General features: G+C 42.9%; 1 protein-coding gene across 5 annotated transcripts in view; it reads left to right on the top strand.

Annotated features, from left to right (window-relative positions):
* Positions 1 to 13,074, top strand: part of dnah3 (dynein axonemal heavy chain 3) — a 30,004-nt gene extending 16,930 nt beyond the window's left edge. For all 5 annotated transcript variants that reach the window (XM_028596796.1, XM_028596799.1, XM_028596800.1 and 2 more), the window contains exons 37-63: positions 176 to 417; positions 563 to 663; positions 791 to 896; positions 1,020 to 1,149; positions 1,247 to 1,480; positions 1,572 to 1,675; positions 1,768 to 2,062; positions 2,769 to 2,948; positions 3,052 to 3,175; positions 3,273 to 3,429; positions 3,516 to 3,659; positions 4,336 to 5,002; positions 5,085 to 5,250; positions 5,718 to 5,934; positions 6,026 to 6,208; positions 6,381 to 6,579; positions 6,726 to 7,239; positions 7,351 to 8,978; positions 9,144 to 9,369; positions 9,463 to 9,707; positions 9,894 to 10,010; positions 10,351 to 10,508; positions 10,818 to 10,985; positions 11,114 to 11,256; positions 11,415 to 11,619; positions 11,884 to 12,021; positions 12,138 to 13,074. In XM_028596796.1, coding sequence (XP_028452597.1) covers positions 176 to 417; positions 563 to 663; positions 791 to 896; positions 1,020 to 1,149; positions 1,247 to 1,480; positions 1,572 to 1,675; positions 1,768 to 2,062; positions 2,769 to 2,948; positions 3,052 to 3,175; positions 3,273 to 3,429; positions 3,516 to 3,659; positions 4,336 to 5,002; positions 5,085 to 5,250; positions 5,718 to 5,934; positions 6,026 to 6,208; positions 6,381 to 6,579; positions 6,726 to 7,239; positions 7,351 to 8,978; positions 9,144 to 9,369; positions 9,463 to 9,707; positions 9,894 to 10,010; positions 10,351 to 10,508; positions 10,818 to 10,985; positions 11,114 to 11,256; positions 11,415 to 11,619; positions 11,884 to 12,021; positions 12,138 to 12,491 — 7,145 coding nt within the window. In that variant the 3' untranslated portion in view covers positions 12,492 to 13,074. The remainder of the gene's footprint in view (positions 1 to 175; positions 418 to 562; positions 664 to 790; positions 897 to 1,019; positions 1,150 to 1,246; positions 1,481 to 1,571; positions 1,676 to 1,767; positions 2,063 to 2,768; positions 2,949 to 3,051; positions 3,176 to 3,272; positions 3,430 to 3,515; positions 3,660 to 4,335; positions 5,003 to 5,084; positions 5,251 to 5,717; positions 5,935 to 6,025; positions 6,209 to 6,380; positions 6,580 to 6,725; positions 7,240 to 7,350; positions 8,979 to 9,143; positions 9,370 to 9,462; positions 9,708 to 9,893; positions 10,011 to 10,350; positions 10,509 to 10,817; positions 10,986 to 11,113; positions 11,257 to 11,414; positions 11,620 to 11,883; positions 12,022 to 12,137) is intronic.
* Positions 13,075 to 14,480: the final 1,406 nt, after the last annotated feature.

Raw genomic sequence — 14,480 nt, 5'->3', positions numbered from 1 at the left:
ACCTCTATATATGTGCGCCTGCTCTACCAACTGAGCCAACCCGGGCCACTGCCACCATGTTTTTTTAACCATACGTTGGTTCCTAGCAAGCCATTAACAAAGATATGATTTTTATTTCAGTTTTGAATTATTTGTTATTCATAAGAGTTTATTCTCTCTCATTCCACTTTTTCAGACAATTTGGTGGAGGAGTTTGCAGTGGATTACTGCATCATCAACCCCAAGGCCATCACCATGGGCCAGCTGTATGGCTGCTTTGATCCAGTCAGCCATGAGTGGTCTGATGGTGTGCTGGCCACCTCCTACAGGGATCAGGCCATCAACACTTCAGATAATCGACAGTGGATCATCTTTGATGGGCCCATTGATGCTGTCTGGATCGAGAACATGAATACTGTGCTGGATGACAACAAGAAGGTACTGGCCACTTTGATGCTTTCCTCACTGTAGTTTTTTTTTTTATGTACTTCTGTTAAAATCCTGGGTGTTAAATGCTAGCAATTAGTTAGTCAACTGGTTGGTCAGACTTTGCCTCTGTCTTGTTCACTTTGTTCTCTGCTAGCTTTGTCTGATGAGTGGCGAGATCATCCAGATGAGTAGCAAGATGAGTCTCATCTTTGAGGCTGCTGACCTGGAGCAAGCCTCTCCGGCTACTGTCAGTAGGTAAGCAGCACAGACAGAAGCGACGCTAGCAACTTTACTATATATATATATATATATATACACGGAGAAAGCACACGTTTCGAAAGTTACTGTATTGTGGTTTTTGAATGTAACCATCTGCTTGAAGGTGTGGTATGATCTACATGGAACCTCAGCAGCTGGGCTGGTCCCCTCTCAGAGATTCCTACATGAACACACTGCCTGAAAGCCTGAGCACTGAACATAGAGAACTGGTGACATTACAAACATGCTTATTCTAATTGGCTCATTGATGCTCAGTTTTTGTTGTTTTTTATGTCCTTAAAGGTGTCATGTGATATGTCTTATACCTGCTTCTTTGATCTTTTGTCTCACAGATAGTGGACCTGTTTGATTGGCTAGTTCAGCCCTGTCTGGACTTTATAGATAGAGAGTGTCGCTTTGTGGTTCAAACATCTCCCATTCACTTGGCTTCCAGTCTAATGAAGTTGTACACCTGCCTTATGGGTTAGTAAGAATTTCATTTAATTGATAATTTATACATATATATGTGTGTGTGTCTGTGGGTGTGTGTGTGTGTGTTAACGGTCTTGTCTATACCCAGATGAAATTTCTGCCTCCGGAGCTGATGGTACTCAGATGTCCAGCCAGCAGATAACCATGTGGCTGCAGGGTTTGTTTATATTTGCTGTTGTATGGACTGTGGGTGGGACCATCGCTGGGAACAGCCGTAAGAAGTTTGATGTCTTCTACCGCAATCTGATCATGGGCATGGACGATGAGCACCCTCGGCCTAAGAGTATCAAACTCAAAAAGAACAACATCTTCCCTGAGAGAGGTCACACATTTATTTACATATGCAGTTACTATAGTAGTTAAAAACCTGCCTGTTTAACATTAGAAATGCCTCATGTTTACTTGTTTTGCAGGCACTGTCTACGACTACTACTTTCATAAGGATGGACAAGGACAGTGGAATATATGGACTGATTCAATTACAAATGAAGAAAATGTAATTCCAGTTGCAGCCAATGTGAGTATGATTATGCCACAGAGGTTACTACTGCTGCTAAAGATGCCACTGTAAATCTCCATGTTCGCTGAAACTATGCTTTTCCTTACCAGGTGTCAGACCTCATTATCCCAACCATGGAGACGGCACGTCAGCTTTTTTTCCTGCGTACCTACCTGGCACATGAGATACCTATGTTATTTGTTGGGCCCACTGGCACTGGCAAATCTGTCATCAACAAAAGCTTCTTGGTAAAGCTGCCTAAAGAGCAGTACACACCAAACTGTATCAACTTCTCAGCCCGAACCTCAGCAAATCAGACTCAAGACATCATCATGGCCAAGCTGGACCGACGAAGGAAGGGCGTGTTTGGACCTCCTATGGGAAAGAAGTGTATCATCTATGTTGGTAAAGATGGACCCAAATACAGCATAATCCCACTAACCTGACTCCGCCAGATGGATTGCTTCGCATTTGCTCGGCATATCCATCGGGGAACTTTTCGTTGGAGAACTTTTGGCAAGGGGCGAAAATACTGGTTAGCTGATTGGATGAACCATCTGTCTATCACCTATGTTGGTGATAGACGGGCCAAATCAACCAATCAGATCCACGAAGCGTAAGAAAATACAACCACAAGCCCGCCCCTGCTGCTGCAGGCAAAGCATAGCTCGTTAGCTCAGCATGCAAGCAACATGTCGGTAAAGGAGATTTGCCGTTTGTGTAACGAGAATTTAGGAATAAAAGGCACCATTTCAAGTTCCTGGACCATATTCCAAAAGAAGGATCCAAGAGAAAAAAAAGCATTAGCGAGTGGCTAACATAATTAGGGCTACCGCTGTCTGAAAATACTGGTTGGCTGATTGGATAAACCATCTGTCTATCACCACCTAACCCACCTCAAAACCAACGCTGATTGGCCCGGTCGTTTGGCGAACGGCTCCAAATTTTCTCTATCTCAAGATGCCAGACTGATCTGCGAGTGGAAAACTGGAGCTCGTGAGATCAGGACGGTCTCACGAGGCTATAATCCCACACTGTTGGACTAAAATTGGATCATTGAGTGTTTGATAGTCTTTTTACATACAAATTGATTGTTATCTCTTCTACATAGATGATCTGAACATGCCAGCTAAAGAAATCTACGGTGCCCAACCCCCAATCGAGCTGTTAAGGCAGTGGATTGACCATCGTCACTGGTATGACAAGGCCGACACCTCCAGAATAAACATAGAGGACGTGCTGTTTATGTCTGCAATGGGGCCTCCTGGTGGTGGGAAAAATGACATTACAGGTATTGTAGAAATAATTATATATTATATATATTATATATATATAATAGTAATTTCATCAAAAGAAAGCCGCAGATGAAACTGACAAAAATTTTTAAATGCTAGGCCGCTTCACCCGCCACTTGAATGTCATCTCAATTGATTCCTTTGATGTTGAAACACTGACCAAGATATTCAGCTCCATCACTGACTGGCACTTCAGCAAGGGCTTTGATGCCTCTTTCTACAGGTAACTTGTGAAATATGTATTAGAATGTCAAACAGTGGTATAATTAAATCAATTATCTTTGTCAGAAATAAATACAGTTTTTTGTGTTACACCCAAGGCTAGGCAAGATCATGGTCCAGGCCACCATGGCAGTCTATAATGATACCATGGACAGCTTCCTCCCCACCCCGTCTAAGTCCCACTACATCTTCAACCTGCGGGACTTTGCTCGAGTGATACGGGGTGTGCTCCTGGCTCCACATACCCACATGCAGGTAAGAGGGGAGACGATAGTGAAATGTTTAAGTTAATTGTTCTGAATTGATGCATCTCTTCCATGTATGTTGGCTGTTTATGTCAGGACGGAAACAAACTGATCCGCCTGTGGATCCATGAGGTCTACCGGGTTTTCTATGACCGACTCATTGACAGTGAAGACAGGGAGACATTCTTTGGTATTGTCAAAGAGAGAACCTCAAACTTCTTTAAGCAGAACGTGGAAAAGGTATGTTTGATTAGTGTCCGCACACACATTTAACAATTATTATTTTAGTAAAGTCAAAACAATAGTTTATTAGTCCTGCCATTTTATATAACAAATTATGATTATAAAAGTAGCCTGGTTTACACCAGACCCTTCTCAGTTGTAACTGAGAGTGGCAGCAACAGCAACATCAACGGGTTGCTGCGCTTCGGTGGCCGCCATGTTGAATGTAAACAAAAAGCTGCTTGCCTCGCTGCGCTATCGTCATCGTGTAAAGCCCGCCTCAATGGTTGTGATTGGTGCCTCGATTTGGAAAAATTGGAAAATGGGCTTGAATGGGCTCTTGGCCAAACTGACTTGCAGAGCAAATCTCAAATTTGCCGGCAGTTCGTCAGGGTTTTCCCAGGCTAAATAGATAAAAAGCTATTTGCAAAAAGATCACTTTAGTAGATTTGGGTCGAAATCAGTTTAAAGGGTTTCTGCTGTTAGATATATTTTGTCATTCAATAACTACTTCTGCATCCAAGTGCTAGCGGCAAAGTACAAATCTAAAAATGTCCACCTATACAGCACTGCAATCACAAGCAGATTCAATACACAAACTGTGAAAGAAGCTGCTGCTTTGTGTAGTGTGTTATGATATAGATTCAAAACTGTACATTGTGTTTAATCCTAAATCTCTCCTATTGTTGTCTAGCTCCTTAGCCATCTAAGCACAGATGGCAATGTAGTGGACGAGAGCATCCGTAGCTTGTTCTTCGGGGACTATGGCAAGCCTGATTCTGACGTTAAGGCCTACGATGAAATCACAGACTTGTGTGCCTTACAAGAAGTGATGGAGTTCTACCTGAATGAATACAACAACTGCAGCAAGGCACCAATGCCCCTTGTAATGTTCAAATTTGCCATTGAGCACATTTCCCGCATCTGCCGTGTGCTGAAACAAGACAATGGCCACCTTCTGCTCGTCGGCATTGGTGGTTCAGGGCGTCAGAGCACCACTAAGCTGGGCACCTATATCAACGATTACGTCCTGTTCCAGATTGAGTTGACCAAGAACTACAGCATGTCAGACTGGCGTGATGACCTGAAGCGGATTATGCTTAAAGCAGGCATCGAGGGAAAGAACCTGGTTTTCCTGTTCAACGACAGCCAAATTAAGGATGAAGCTATGTTAGAAGACATCAACATGCTGCTTAACACTGGTGACGTGCCAAACATCTTTGCTGCCGACGAACGTGCTGACATCATAGATAAAGTACAGGGAATAGCCCGGCTTGAGGGAAAAAAGATTGATGCCACTCCGCTCTCAATGTACAACTTCTTCATTGACCGTGTGAAGGCTAACCTTCACATTGTGCTAGGTAGGCACTTTTACATGCCCTTTTTCGTTTGTTTTTTTAATTGAAGATTTAGTAATTAACTGGGATTTGTTGCATTCAACAGCAATGAGTCCTATTGGTGATGCCTTTAGGAACCGTCTTAGGATGTTCCCCTCCCTTATCAACTGCTGCACCATTGACTGGTTCCATGCTTGGCCAAATGATGCTCTGGAGATGGTGGCCCACAAATTCCTTGAGGATGTGGAAATGGAAAGTAACATCAGACTGGAGTAAGGACATAAGAAGGGTGCAAAAAGTAGTACTAATTCTAGCTGCTTGACTGTAGCATATACTTAAAGGGCTATTTCACCGCTGGAAAGATGAATATAAATTGGGTCATTTATGTAGTAGAATGAACTCGCATTGGGAGTTTTATTGAAGTTGGATGTAGTCCAGTTTGTTGTCTAATGAGCGGACACTTGCAAGCAGGATGGATGAGACAGGTGGCCGGCTAGCGTCAGCTTTCCACCTAGCTCATTCTCCTGCCCTCGTTCCGCATTTCACCGCTTTGGATGTCCCCTTACCCGGCTAGCAGCATAGAGTGAGACTGCAGGCTCAGGTGCTGGTCTCCGTAGCAGAAAATACTACCGTCTTTCTACTGATAAAAAGCTTAATGCTAATCGGTGAAGTATCCCTTTAATTTGCATTTTTCACTGTGTAGTATACCCACATTTACGTTTTTTTTCTGCGATCTCAGGGTGGTGGAGATGTGCAAGACCTTTCAGACAAGTGTCAAAAATATGTCTGAAAGGTATTTCGCCAGACTGAGGAGACACAACTATGTCACGCCCACCTCCTACCTTGAACTCATCCTCACCTTTAAGACTCTGCTCAATGCCAAGAGGAATGAAGTGGATACTGCGAGGAACCGCTATATCATTGGTCTCCAGAAACTGGAGTTCGCTGCATCTCAGGTGTTGCACCCTGGCAAACAATATTACTTTGAATTTCACTTTGGTTTTCTGACCATACGAATAGTATTGACACATCATACTATTTCCACAGGTGTCTGTGATGCAGGAGGAGCTGACTGCCTTGCAGCCAGAGCTCATCCAGACCTCAGCTGAGACAGATAAGATGATGGTTAAGATAGAGGGGGAAACAGTGGAGGTGGATGCTAAGAAGGAACTTGTGTCTGCTGATGAGAAAGTGGCGAATGACGCAGCAGCTGCAGCCCAGGCTATTAAGGTTTACAGATATTTCAACAGCAATGACTCATTTTGCCATTGCAAAAATGTCCATAGTTTATGTTGTTTTCAAATATTTAATTCTAAAATATATCCACCAGTTGTTTTCAAGAAGTGCAGTATTTTGGTTTGCATCCATTTACATATTTAGACAAGGATTGTTTGTCTTTCAGGAAGAGTGTGAGGGAGACTTGGCAGAAGCAATGCCTGCATTGGAGGCTGCCCTGTCAGCCTTGGACACCTTAAAACCTGCAGACATTACGGTAGTTAAATCTATGCAGAACCCACCAGGTCTGGTCAAGCTAGTCATGGAGTCCATCTGTATCATGAAGGGCATCAAACCTGAGAGAAAGCCTGATCCGAGTGGCTCAGGTAAGATCACAGCTTTGAAAGAATGATTTTTATATGGCGTCGCTCATTCTCATTGACAAAAGTTTATATTGCACTTTTGAAAGAAAATATTCAGCTCAATATAAAATATAATAACACCATTGCTGTTTCCAATAAATTTGTTGCAGGTAAGATGATTGAGGACTTCTGGGGCCCCTCAAAGAAACTCCTTGGAGACTTGAAGTTTTTGGAAGGCCTCAAAGCCTACGACAGAGACAACATTCCTGCCCCGTACATGAAGAAAATCAGAGACAAGTTTGTCGACAACCCAGAGTTCCAGCCCTCTATCATCAAAAATGTCTCCTCGGCTTGTGAGGGTCTCTGTAAATGGGTGCGAGCAATGGAAGTGTATGAGCGTGTAGCCAAAGTGGTAGCCCCCAAGAAGGAGAGACTGAAGCTGGCTGAGGATGAGCTGGCTGTACAGATGGAAATGCTGACTGTAAAAAGAGCTGAGCTAAAAAAAGTTGAAGACAGACTGCAGAGCCTGAATGATGACTTGGCGGCCATGATTACCAAGAAGAAAGACCTGGAGGACAACATTGAATTGTGTTCTCAGAAGCTGATCAGGGCAGAGAAGCTGATTGGAGGACTGGGTGGGGAGAAGGACAGGTGGACCGAGGCCGCAAGGCTACTCGGGGTTAGGTATCAAAACAAACCTATAATAATGTATATTAATCTTAACTATTAGTCATGATGTGTGGTGTACCTGAACTTTGATATTAATCAGATTGGTACTATATCTCCCTTCTGCAGATACACCAACCTGACAGGTGACATCCTCCTCTCTTCGGGAACTGTATCTTACCTTGGGGCATTCACGGTAGACTACCGTATGGAGTGCCAGGAGCAGTGGCATATCCTGTGCCAGAAGAAGAATATCCCCTGCTCTGAGGTCTTAACCCTCAGCAACACTCTGGGTAACCAGGTGTCCATCAGGGCATGGCAGATTGCTGGACTGCCAGTGGACTCCTTCTCCACAGACAACGGCATCATTGTGTTTAACTCCCGTCGATGGCCCCTAATGATTGACCCTCAAGGCCAAGCCAACAAGTGGGTGAAGAACATGGAGAAGGGTAATAAACTTGCTGTCATCAAACTATCTGATGGAAACTATGTAAGAATTTTGGAGAACTGCATCCAGTTCGGAACCCCAGTTCTTTTGGAGAACATTGGAGAGGAGCTTGATCCGGTACTTGAACCTGTGTTGCTGAAGCAGACCTTTAAACAGCAGGGTGTCGAGTACATGAAAATAGGGGAGAATATTGTGGAATATTCTAAAGACTTCTTGTTCTACATGACAACTGGGCTGAGGAACCCTCACTACCTCCCAGAGGTGGCTGTCAAAGTCTGTCTGCTGAACTTCATGATCACGCCACAAGGCCTACAGGACCAGCTTTTAGGGATTGTAGCAGCCAAAGAGAAACCTGAGCTGGAAGAGAAGAAGAACCAGCTCATTCTGGAGAGTGCTGCCAACAACAAGCAGCTGAAGGAAATTGAGGATAAGATCTTGAAAGTGCTCTCCTCCTCTGAGGGGAACATCCTGGAGGATGAGACCGCCATTAAGATCTTGTCATCCTCCAAAATCCTCTCTGAGGAGATCTCAAAGAAGCAAAAAATCGCCAGTGTCACAGAGAAAGAGATTGATGACACTCGCATGGGTTACCGTCCTGTGGCTGAGCACTCCTCCATTTTATTTTTCTGTATCTCAGAATTAGCAAACATCGAGCCTATGTACCAGTACTCCCTGACCTGGTTCATCAACCTCTACCTGTATTCCATTGCCCAGAGCTTAAAGAGTGACGATGTGACTGAAAGGATCAACAATATTGTTGAGCACTTTACCCTCAGCATCTACAATAATGTGTGCCGCTCGCTTTTTGAGAAGGATAAGTTGCTTTTCTCCCTGCTGCTCACTGTAGGAATCATGCAGGGTAAGGGCCAGGTTGACGACCAAGTCTGGCGCTTCCTTCTAACAGGTGGCATTGCTTTAGATAACCCTTACCCAAACCCTGCTCCAGATTGGCTGTCTGACAAATCTTGGTCTGAAGTCGTCAGGGCGTCCAAACTTCCAAACCTGGATGGTTTCTTTGAACATGTCCGAGACAGCGTCTCAAAATGGAAGAAGCTCTATGATTCAGGGAAGCCCCATGAGGACCAGTTACCCGACCAGTGGAATACCTTGAAAGGGATGGACAGAATGGTAGTAATCAGGTGCTTCAGGCCAGATAAAATGGTTCCAGCAGTGCAGGATTTCATCGTGAATAACATGGGACAGGCTTACATTGAACCGCCCACCTTTGACCTGGCAGGGAGTTACAAAGACTCCAACTGCTGCTCTCCTCTCATTTTTGTGTTGTCACCAGGGTCTGATCCAACGGCAGGTGATTAATCAAAGACTTGTGACCTTTATACACGTTTACACACAACCCATATATTCAAATTATAATATAGAATTAAATACAAAAGGAAACTTGGTTCAAAAGTGGCTCATGGTTTTATGTCTGGGTGCAAAAAGTCCTTAATAGAGTATTGCATTGTTTCTGCAGGTCTGCTGAAGTTTGCCGATGACCTCGAAATGGGGGGCAGCAAGACCCAAACCATTTCTCTTGGACAGGGACAAGGACCCATCGCAGCACAGATGATTATCAAAGGCATCAAAGATGGCACCTGGGTGGTCCTGCAGAACTGCCACCTGGCCACCAGCTGGATGCCTGCTCTGGACAGGATCTGTGAGGAAACCATCACCCCAGAGAACACACACCCTAGCTTTAGGTAACAGACTACACAGTGAGTTTAACTGAAATGTGTTTTTGTCTGAAGAAACCGATAAAGTATATAAAGCAAGTATCTTTTCTTCTCCCGTAGATTGTGGTTAACAAGTTATCCATCTGACAAGTTCCCAGTCAGTATCCTGCAGAATGGGCTGAAGATGACCAATGAGCCTCCTAAAGGAATAAGAGCCAACCTGTTGCGCTCTTACCTGAGTCACCCCATCTCTGACCCTGACTTCTTTGACAGCTCCAAGAAACAGGTCACTTGGCAGAAGTTCCTATTTGGCCTCACCTTCTTCCACGCCCTAGTACAGGAGAGGAGGAACTTTGGACCTCTGGGTGAGGAATATTAGCTGTAGTTAACTGTTGGACCTGTGTGATGTATTTTATTTTATTTTTACCTTGGCTTATTGTAAAGTACGGTTTCCATTTTGATTTATTTTTGTGATTATTTAATATTTTTGTTGTACCATTATTCTGATTGTAAAACAATCCTGTTGCTGTTGTTTGTCCATTTTCTCTCAGGTTGGAATATTCCTTATGAGTTCAACGAGTCTGACCTGAGGATCAGTATGAGGCAGATCCAGATGTTCCTGGATGAGTATGATGAGGTTCCACTGGAGGCCCTCACATACCTTACAGGTGAAAACGCCATAGTTGTAACACAGCAGGGCATTATTTAACTCAAAGGTGATATTTTGAGTAAGTAGGTCACCCTTGAATCACAGGCTGATGTAACCGGGTGGATAACCTTAACCTCTGGGCAGGTTTTTTTTATTTTTATTCTTTTAAATGAATGGCCTTCATCACAAATCTCTCTCCCTCTCTCTTTGCATATATAACATGCGTATATAGTAACATGTCACTTATATAATCACTAAACAAACTTGACAAAACCTCACAATTAACATCAAAACATTGTGCTTGCACTTCCAACTTTTGTTTTTGCTTTAATAATCATGTCTTTTCTCTCTTTTCTCAGGTGAGTGCAACTATGGTGGCAGGGTGACAGACGACAAAGACAGGCGTCTGCTGTTGTCGCTTCTGTCCATCTTCTACAGTTGGGACCTGATAGAGCAGGAGGGCTACCACCTGTGTGAGGGAGATCTGTATTATGTCCCAGCTCATGGCCCCTATCAGGTACTGTCAGAACGCTGGTCAATTCCTAATTATTGCTACAGCGCAAGACTGTCATATCCATTGTTATCAGTCATGACGTGACATAAAGCAGCTGTCTTCTGATATCGTTATGGCCAAAGTACATACAGGCTTGCATTTCAAATAAACACAAAAGCAGCAGATTCCGCAGGTTACCCAGAGGAGGATTAATCATTCAATCATGGAGCGTCTGGAATGAAACCTTGATCATGTTTGGCCTGGGAGGCACTGGGTTATAACTCAAGTACTGCTTTAATCATCCTATCTGATCAATTATTTTCTTCATTCCAGACGTATGTTAACTACATTCGCAGTCTTCCAATTTGTGCCGATCCTTGTGTGTTCGGACTCCATAGCAACGCTGACATCACAAAGGATAATCAAGAGACCAATCAGCTCTTGGATGGAGTACTGCTGACTCTGCCCAGGCAGACAGGCGGCGGGGCCAAGTCTCCTCAGGTTTGCACTGCCTGTTGTGTGAATCACTTTAATTTCACCCTCTCGGCTTACACTTATTTCCCTGAGGAAACATTACTTGCAAACGTGTTGACTTATATTCAAGCTATGTGTTGTCGCCTGTGTTGCAGGAGGTAGTAGATGAGCTTGCAGAAGACATCCTGTCTAAGCTGCCAGCAGACTTTGACATACAAATGGTGATAGATAAATACCCAGTCATGTATGAGGAGTCCATGAATACGGTTTTGAGGCAGGAAATCATCCGCTTTAACAGGTATAAACAACTTGGGCTGCTATGCAATAAATATTCATATTAGAAAAGACAAACCTTATTTACCAATAACTCATGATCATTGATCAGTTTGTGTAGGACACACTGATGGCATCATTTACAACTAATGCTTGACTACATTATTTTCCCCCTCTCAACAGACTCACTCATGTGGTGCGCGTCAGCTTGGTAAACCTCCGCAAAGCTTTGAAAGGCCAGATCGTTATGTCTGCTGAACTTGAGAATGTTTTCAACAGTATGCTGGTGGGCAAGCTGCCCGCTATGTGGGCAGCCAAGTCATACCCCTCTCTCAAGCCAATGGGTAGCTACGTGACTGATCTCTTAGCCAGGCTGAAGTTCCTACAAGTAAGAATTATAATTGTTATAGGTTATACAGTCCTTGAGCAAAGGTAACATTGTAATATGACTTGCAAGATAAATGAAGCACATGGTAGTTCAAGTCCAATAGCATATGTACAGTCAGGGAAATTGTTTGAAATTGTTTAAAAACTGATCTATAACATTTGGATTGTAGTAAAGCAACACTGGTTGTATAGAGAATAGATTATATTGGATTTTTCCAAAAAATATACTAATGCCTATGCATATGCTTGGATATCTGTTTGACAGGATTGGATAGATACTGGCCCACCTACAGTCTTCTGGGTCTCTGGCTTCTACTTCACCCAGTCATTTCTCACTGGAGTGGCTCAGAATTTTGCCAGGAAGTACACCATCCCTATAGACTTCATTGGCTTTGAATTTGAGGCATGTAATGATTTTGCCAACCTTTCTCAGCGTTTCAGGTCATATTCAATCATACAAGTTTCATAATAACAGGGATATATTTAGGGTGGATATTCATGCTCTGAGTTGTGTTCCAGGTCACCAAAAATGAGACCCATATTGATGAGAAACCAGAGGACGGGGCCTATGTTAAGGGTCTTTACATGGAGGGGGCGCGCTGGGACAGAGAGAACATGGTCATTGGAGAGTCCCTCCCAAAGATCCTCTTTGATTCTTTGCCCATCATCAAGCTGAAACCAGGGGAAATGGCTAAGTTTAAACATGAAAACATCTACGTTTGTCCTGTTTACAAAACCAGCGCCCGCAGAGGCACCTTGTCCACCACCGGCCACTCCACCAACTACGTCCTGTCCATCGAGCTGCCCTCTGACAAGCCACAGAAACACTGGATTAACCGTGGGGTGGCATGCCTCTGCCAGCTGGATGACTAAAAACTAGCATCGGTATTTTAAACCAACTATGTATGCCAAAGAAAATGTCTGTGTTTGTATGCCAAAGTAACACAGGTGTAAACTGAAACATGTAAAGGTTCTAAAGCTCGGATGTAAGCACATATTGGCAACCATGACCACAATCAAATCTTTTTTTTTGTCATAGTGGATGACAATTAAATCTTTATGTAATATTTTAGGATATCACGCATGCTTTTTAGTTTTCTCTGATGATTTGGGAAATTGACTCTTAAAGTTTGAAACTGAAACCCCAAGTTCATAACATATACTAGCTGTGAGCTACACAGTAAACAGAAGATACATTGGGTGGATGTGGAGAATGTATTCCAAAGCAACTGTAAAACAAAAACATGATATTTACCATGTGTTTCATACTGATTCTAGTCAAGGGGCTAGTAACTGTTGTAAGCTCATAATGAAAAGAACTAGTACTCATATGTATTTGCACTATGATGCACTTTACATTTCTATATTATATATGATATGATTATATATTTTGTTTCAGAGTGGGTGGTGGGTTATTGCTAAGATGTATTACTTGATAATAAAGTCAGCAAAACAACTGGATGATGTCAATATTTATAGTGGTCTCTCAACTCAGCAGTGTGTTCTGATAGCAAACACTAGATGGCAGCAAAGGAAAACCACTATTCCACAGGGCTTTTAACTGGTACCCTCAATGAGAATGTCCGCTCACTACATCTACACTGAGATACAGTCTTGTATCATTAATATATGTTATCATGTATATTCATGCAGCAAACAGTGTACCATCAAGTGCAAGTATGGTTTATGGGAAGTGTGGTCTTAGGTTTGAGAAACAGTATCACTAAAATATTGTTGGGACATAGGGGTTGCCAAACTGTGTGTCAATCACTGCTCAGGCACATGCATTAATTCTCCCTTGTGGGGGGAGGGGCTTACGAGACCATTTTGGGCTTTAGCAGAAAGGGGGGAGGGACTGAGAAGTTGATGTTAAAATGTTTTGGCTAAGTCCTGGATCTTCCCAATCCTACCTACAGCACCTTTAATGTCAGCATTGCTTGATGCACTCTGTAGTCAGCACTCGTGGGTTCAACCATAATTCATCTGACATCTAAATTCAGCTGCCGCATCAATACCCATCCTAGATTATAGGGCCTAAAATACTGCAACATTAAATCTATATATTATTAAATGCAATGCTAACTTCAGTGGTACATCTCTAGCATCCGTCCTGTAACTTTGGGAACCTCTGACTCCAGCTCCAGTTTAGTCATCCTCTTTAGTCCTTTCAGCTCCTCCTTAAGCTAATGTGTAAATGTCCTTCAGAAAGAGCCCCCTAGAAAGCTAAATGGATCATTTCTCTTTAATGAAAATGAGCCAACTGAACTGCCAAGAAGAGCAAAACACAGACATGTCCTCCAACACTTTATGAGAGTGTGAGACCTCTATTTACTTAGTATTACATCACAAAAATTCTACTTCAGTTTTTGAACAAGGACACCCTGGTGCACAGCTTTTATTGAATCCACCATATGTTAATGTTGAGCTGATAATGAAATGGAAGAACCTCCTGTCTTTTTCAGATAAGGCTCCCCTAAATGATTAACTCTGTAGACCGTTTTGTTATGGGGGAATTAGATTGAAAATGGAGGGAACCTTCATCACATAAATCACACAACACATTGGTTTCGCATCAGTGAACGTTATACTGACCTTGATTTGTGTAAGTATTGGTCTAACTGTGTGTCAACAAGCAAAATCATTTCAGCTATTTGGAGCGTGATGTTTGTCATCTTGCAAAGTCACACAAACACTGCAGTTCAGAAAATATGAAAAACAGTCTACCCATAGGACCTGGAGGCACTACTCTCTATCCTTTCTTACTGAGAATTTATTAAGTTCTAGGGCAAAAAAAAAAAAAAGTTACCTAATTCGTTTAATTTGGCATTTACCTTTGAGGAATGCATCTTGGCATTTATCCCT

Source organism: Perca flavescens, chromosome 14 (assembly GCF_004354835.1).
Source record: "Perca flavescens isolate YP-PL-M2 chromosome 14, PFLA_1.0, whole genome shotgun sequence".
Classification (NCBI taxonomy): Eukaryota; Metazoa; Chordata; class Actinopteri; order Perciformes; family Percidae; genus Perca; species Perca flavescens.
Note: the sequence above shows the minus strand (reverse complement) of the source record. Positions and strands in the feature narration are given on the sequence as shown.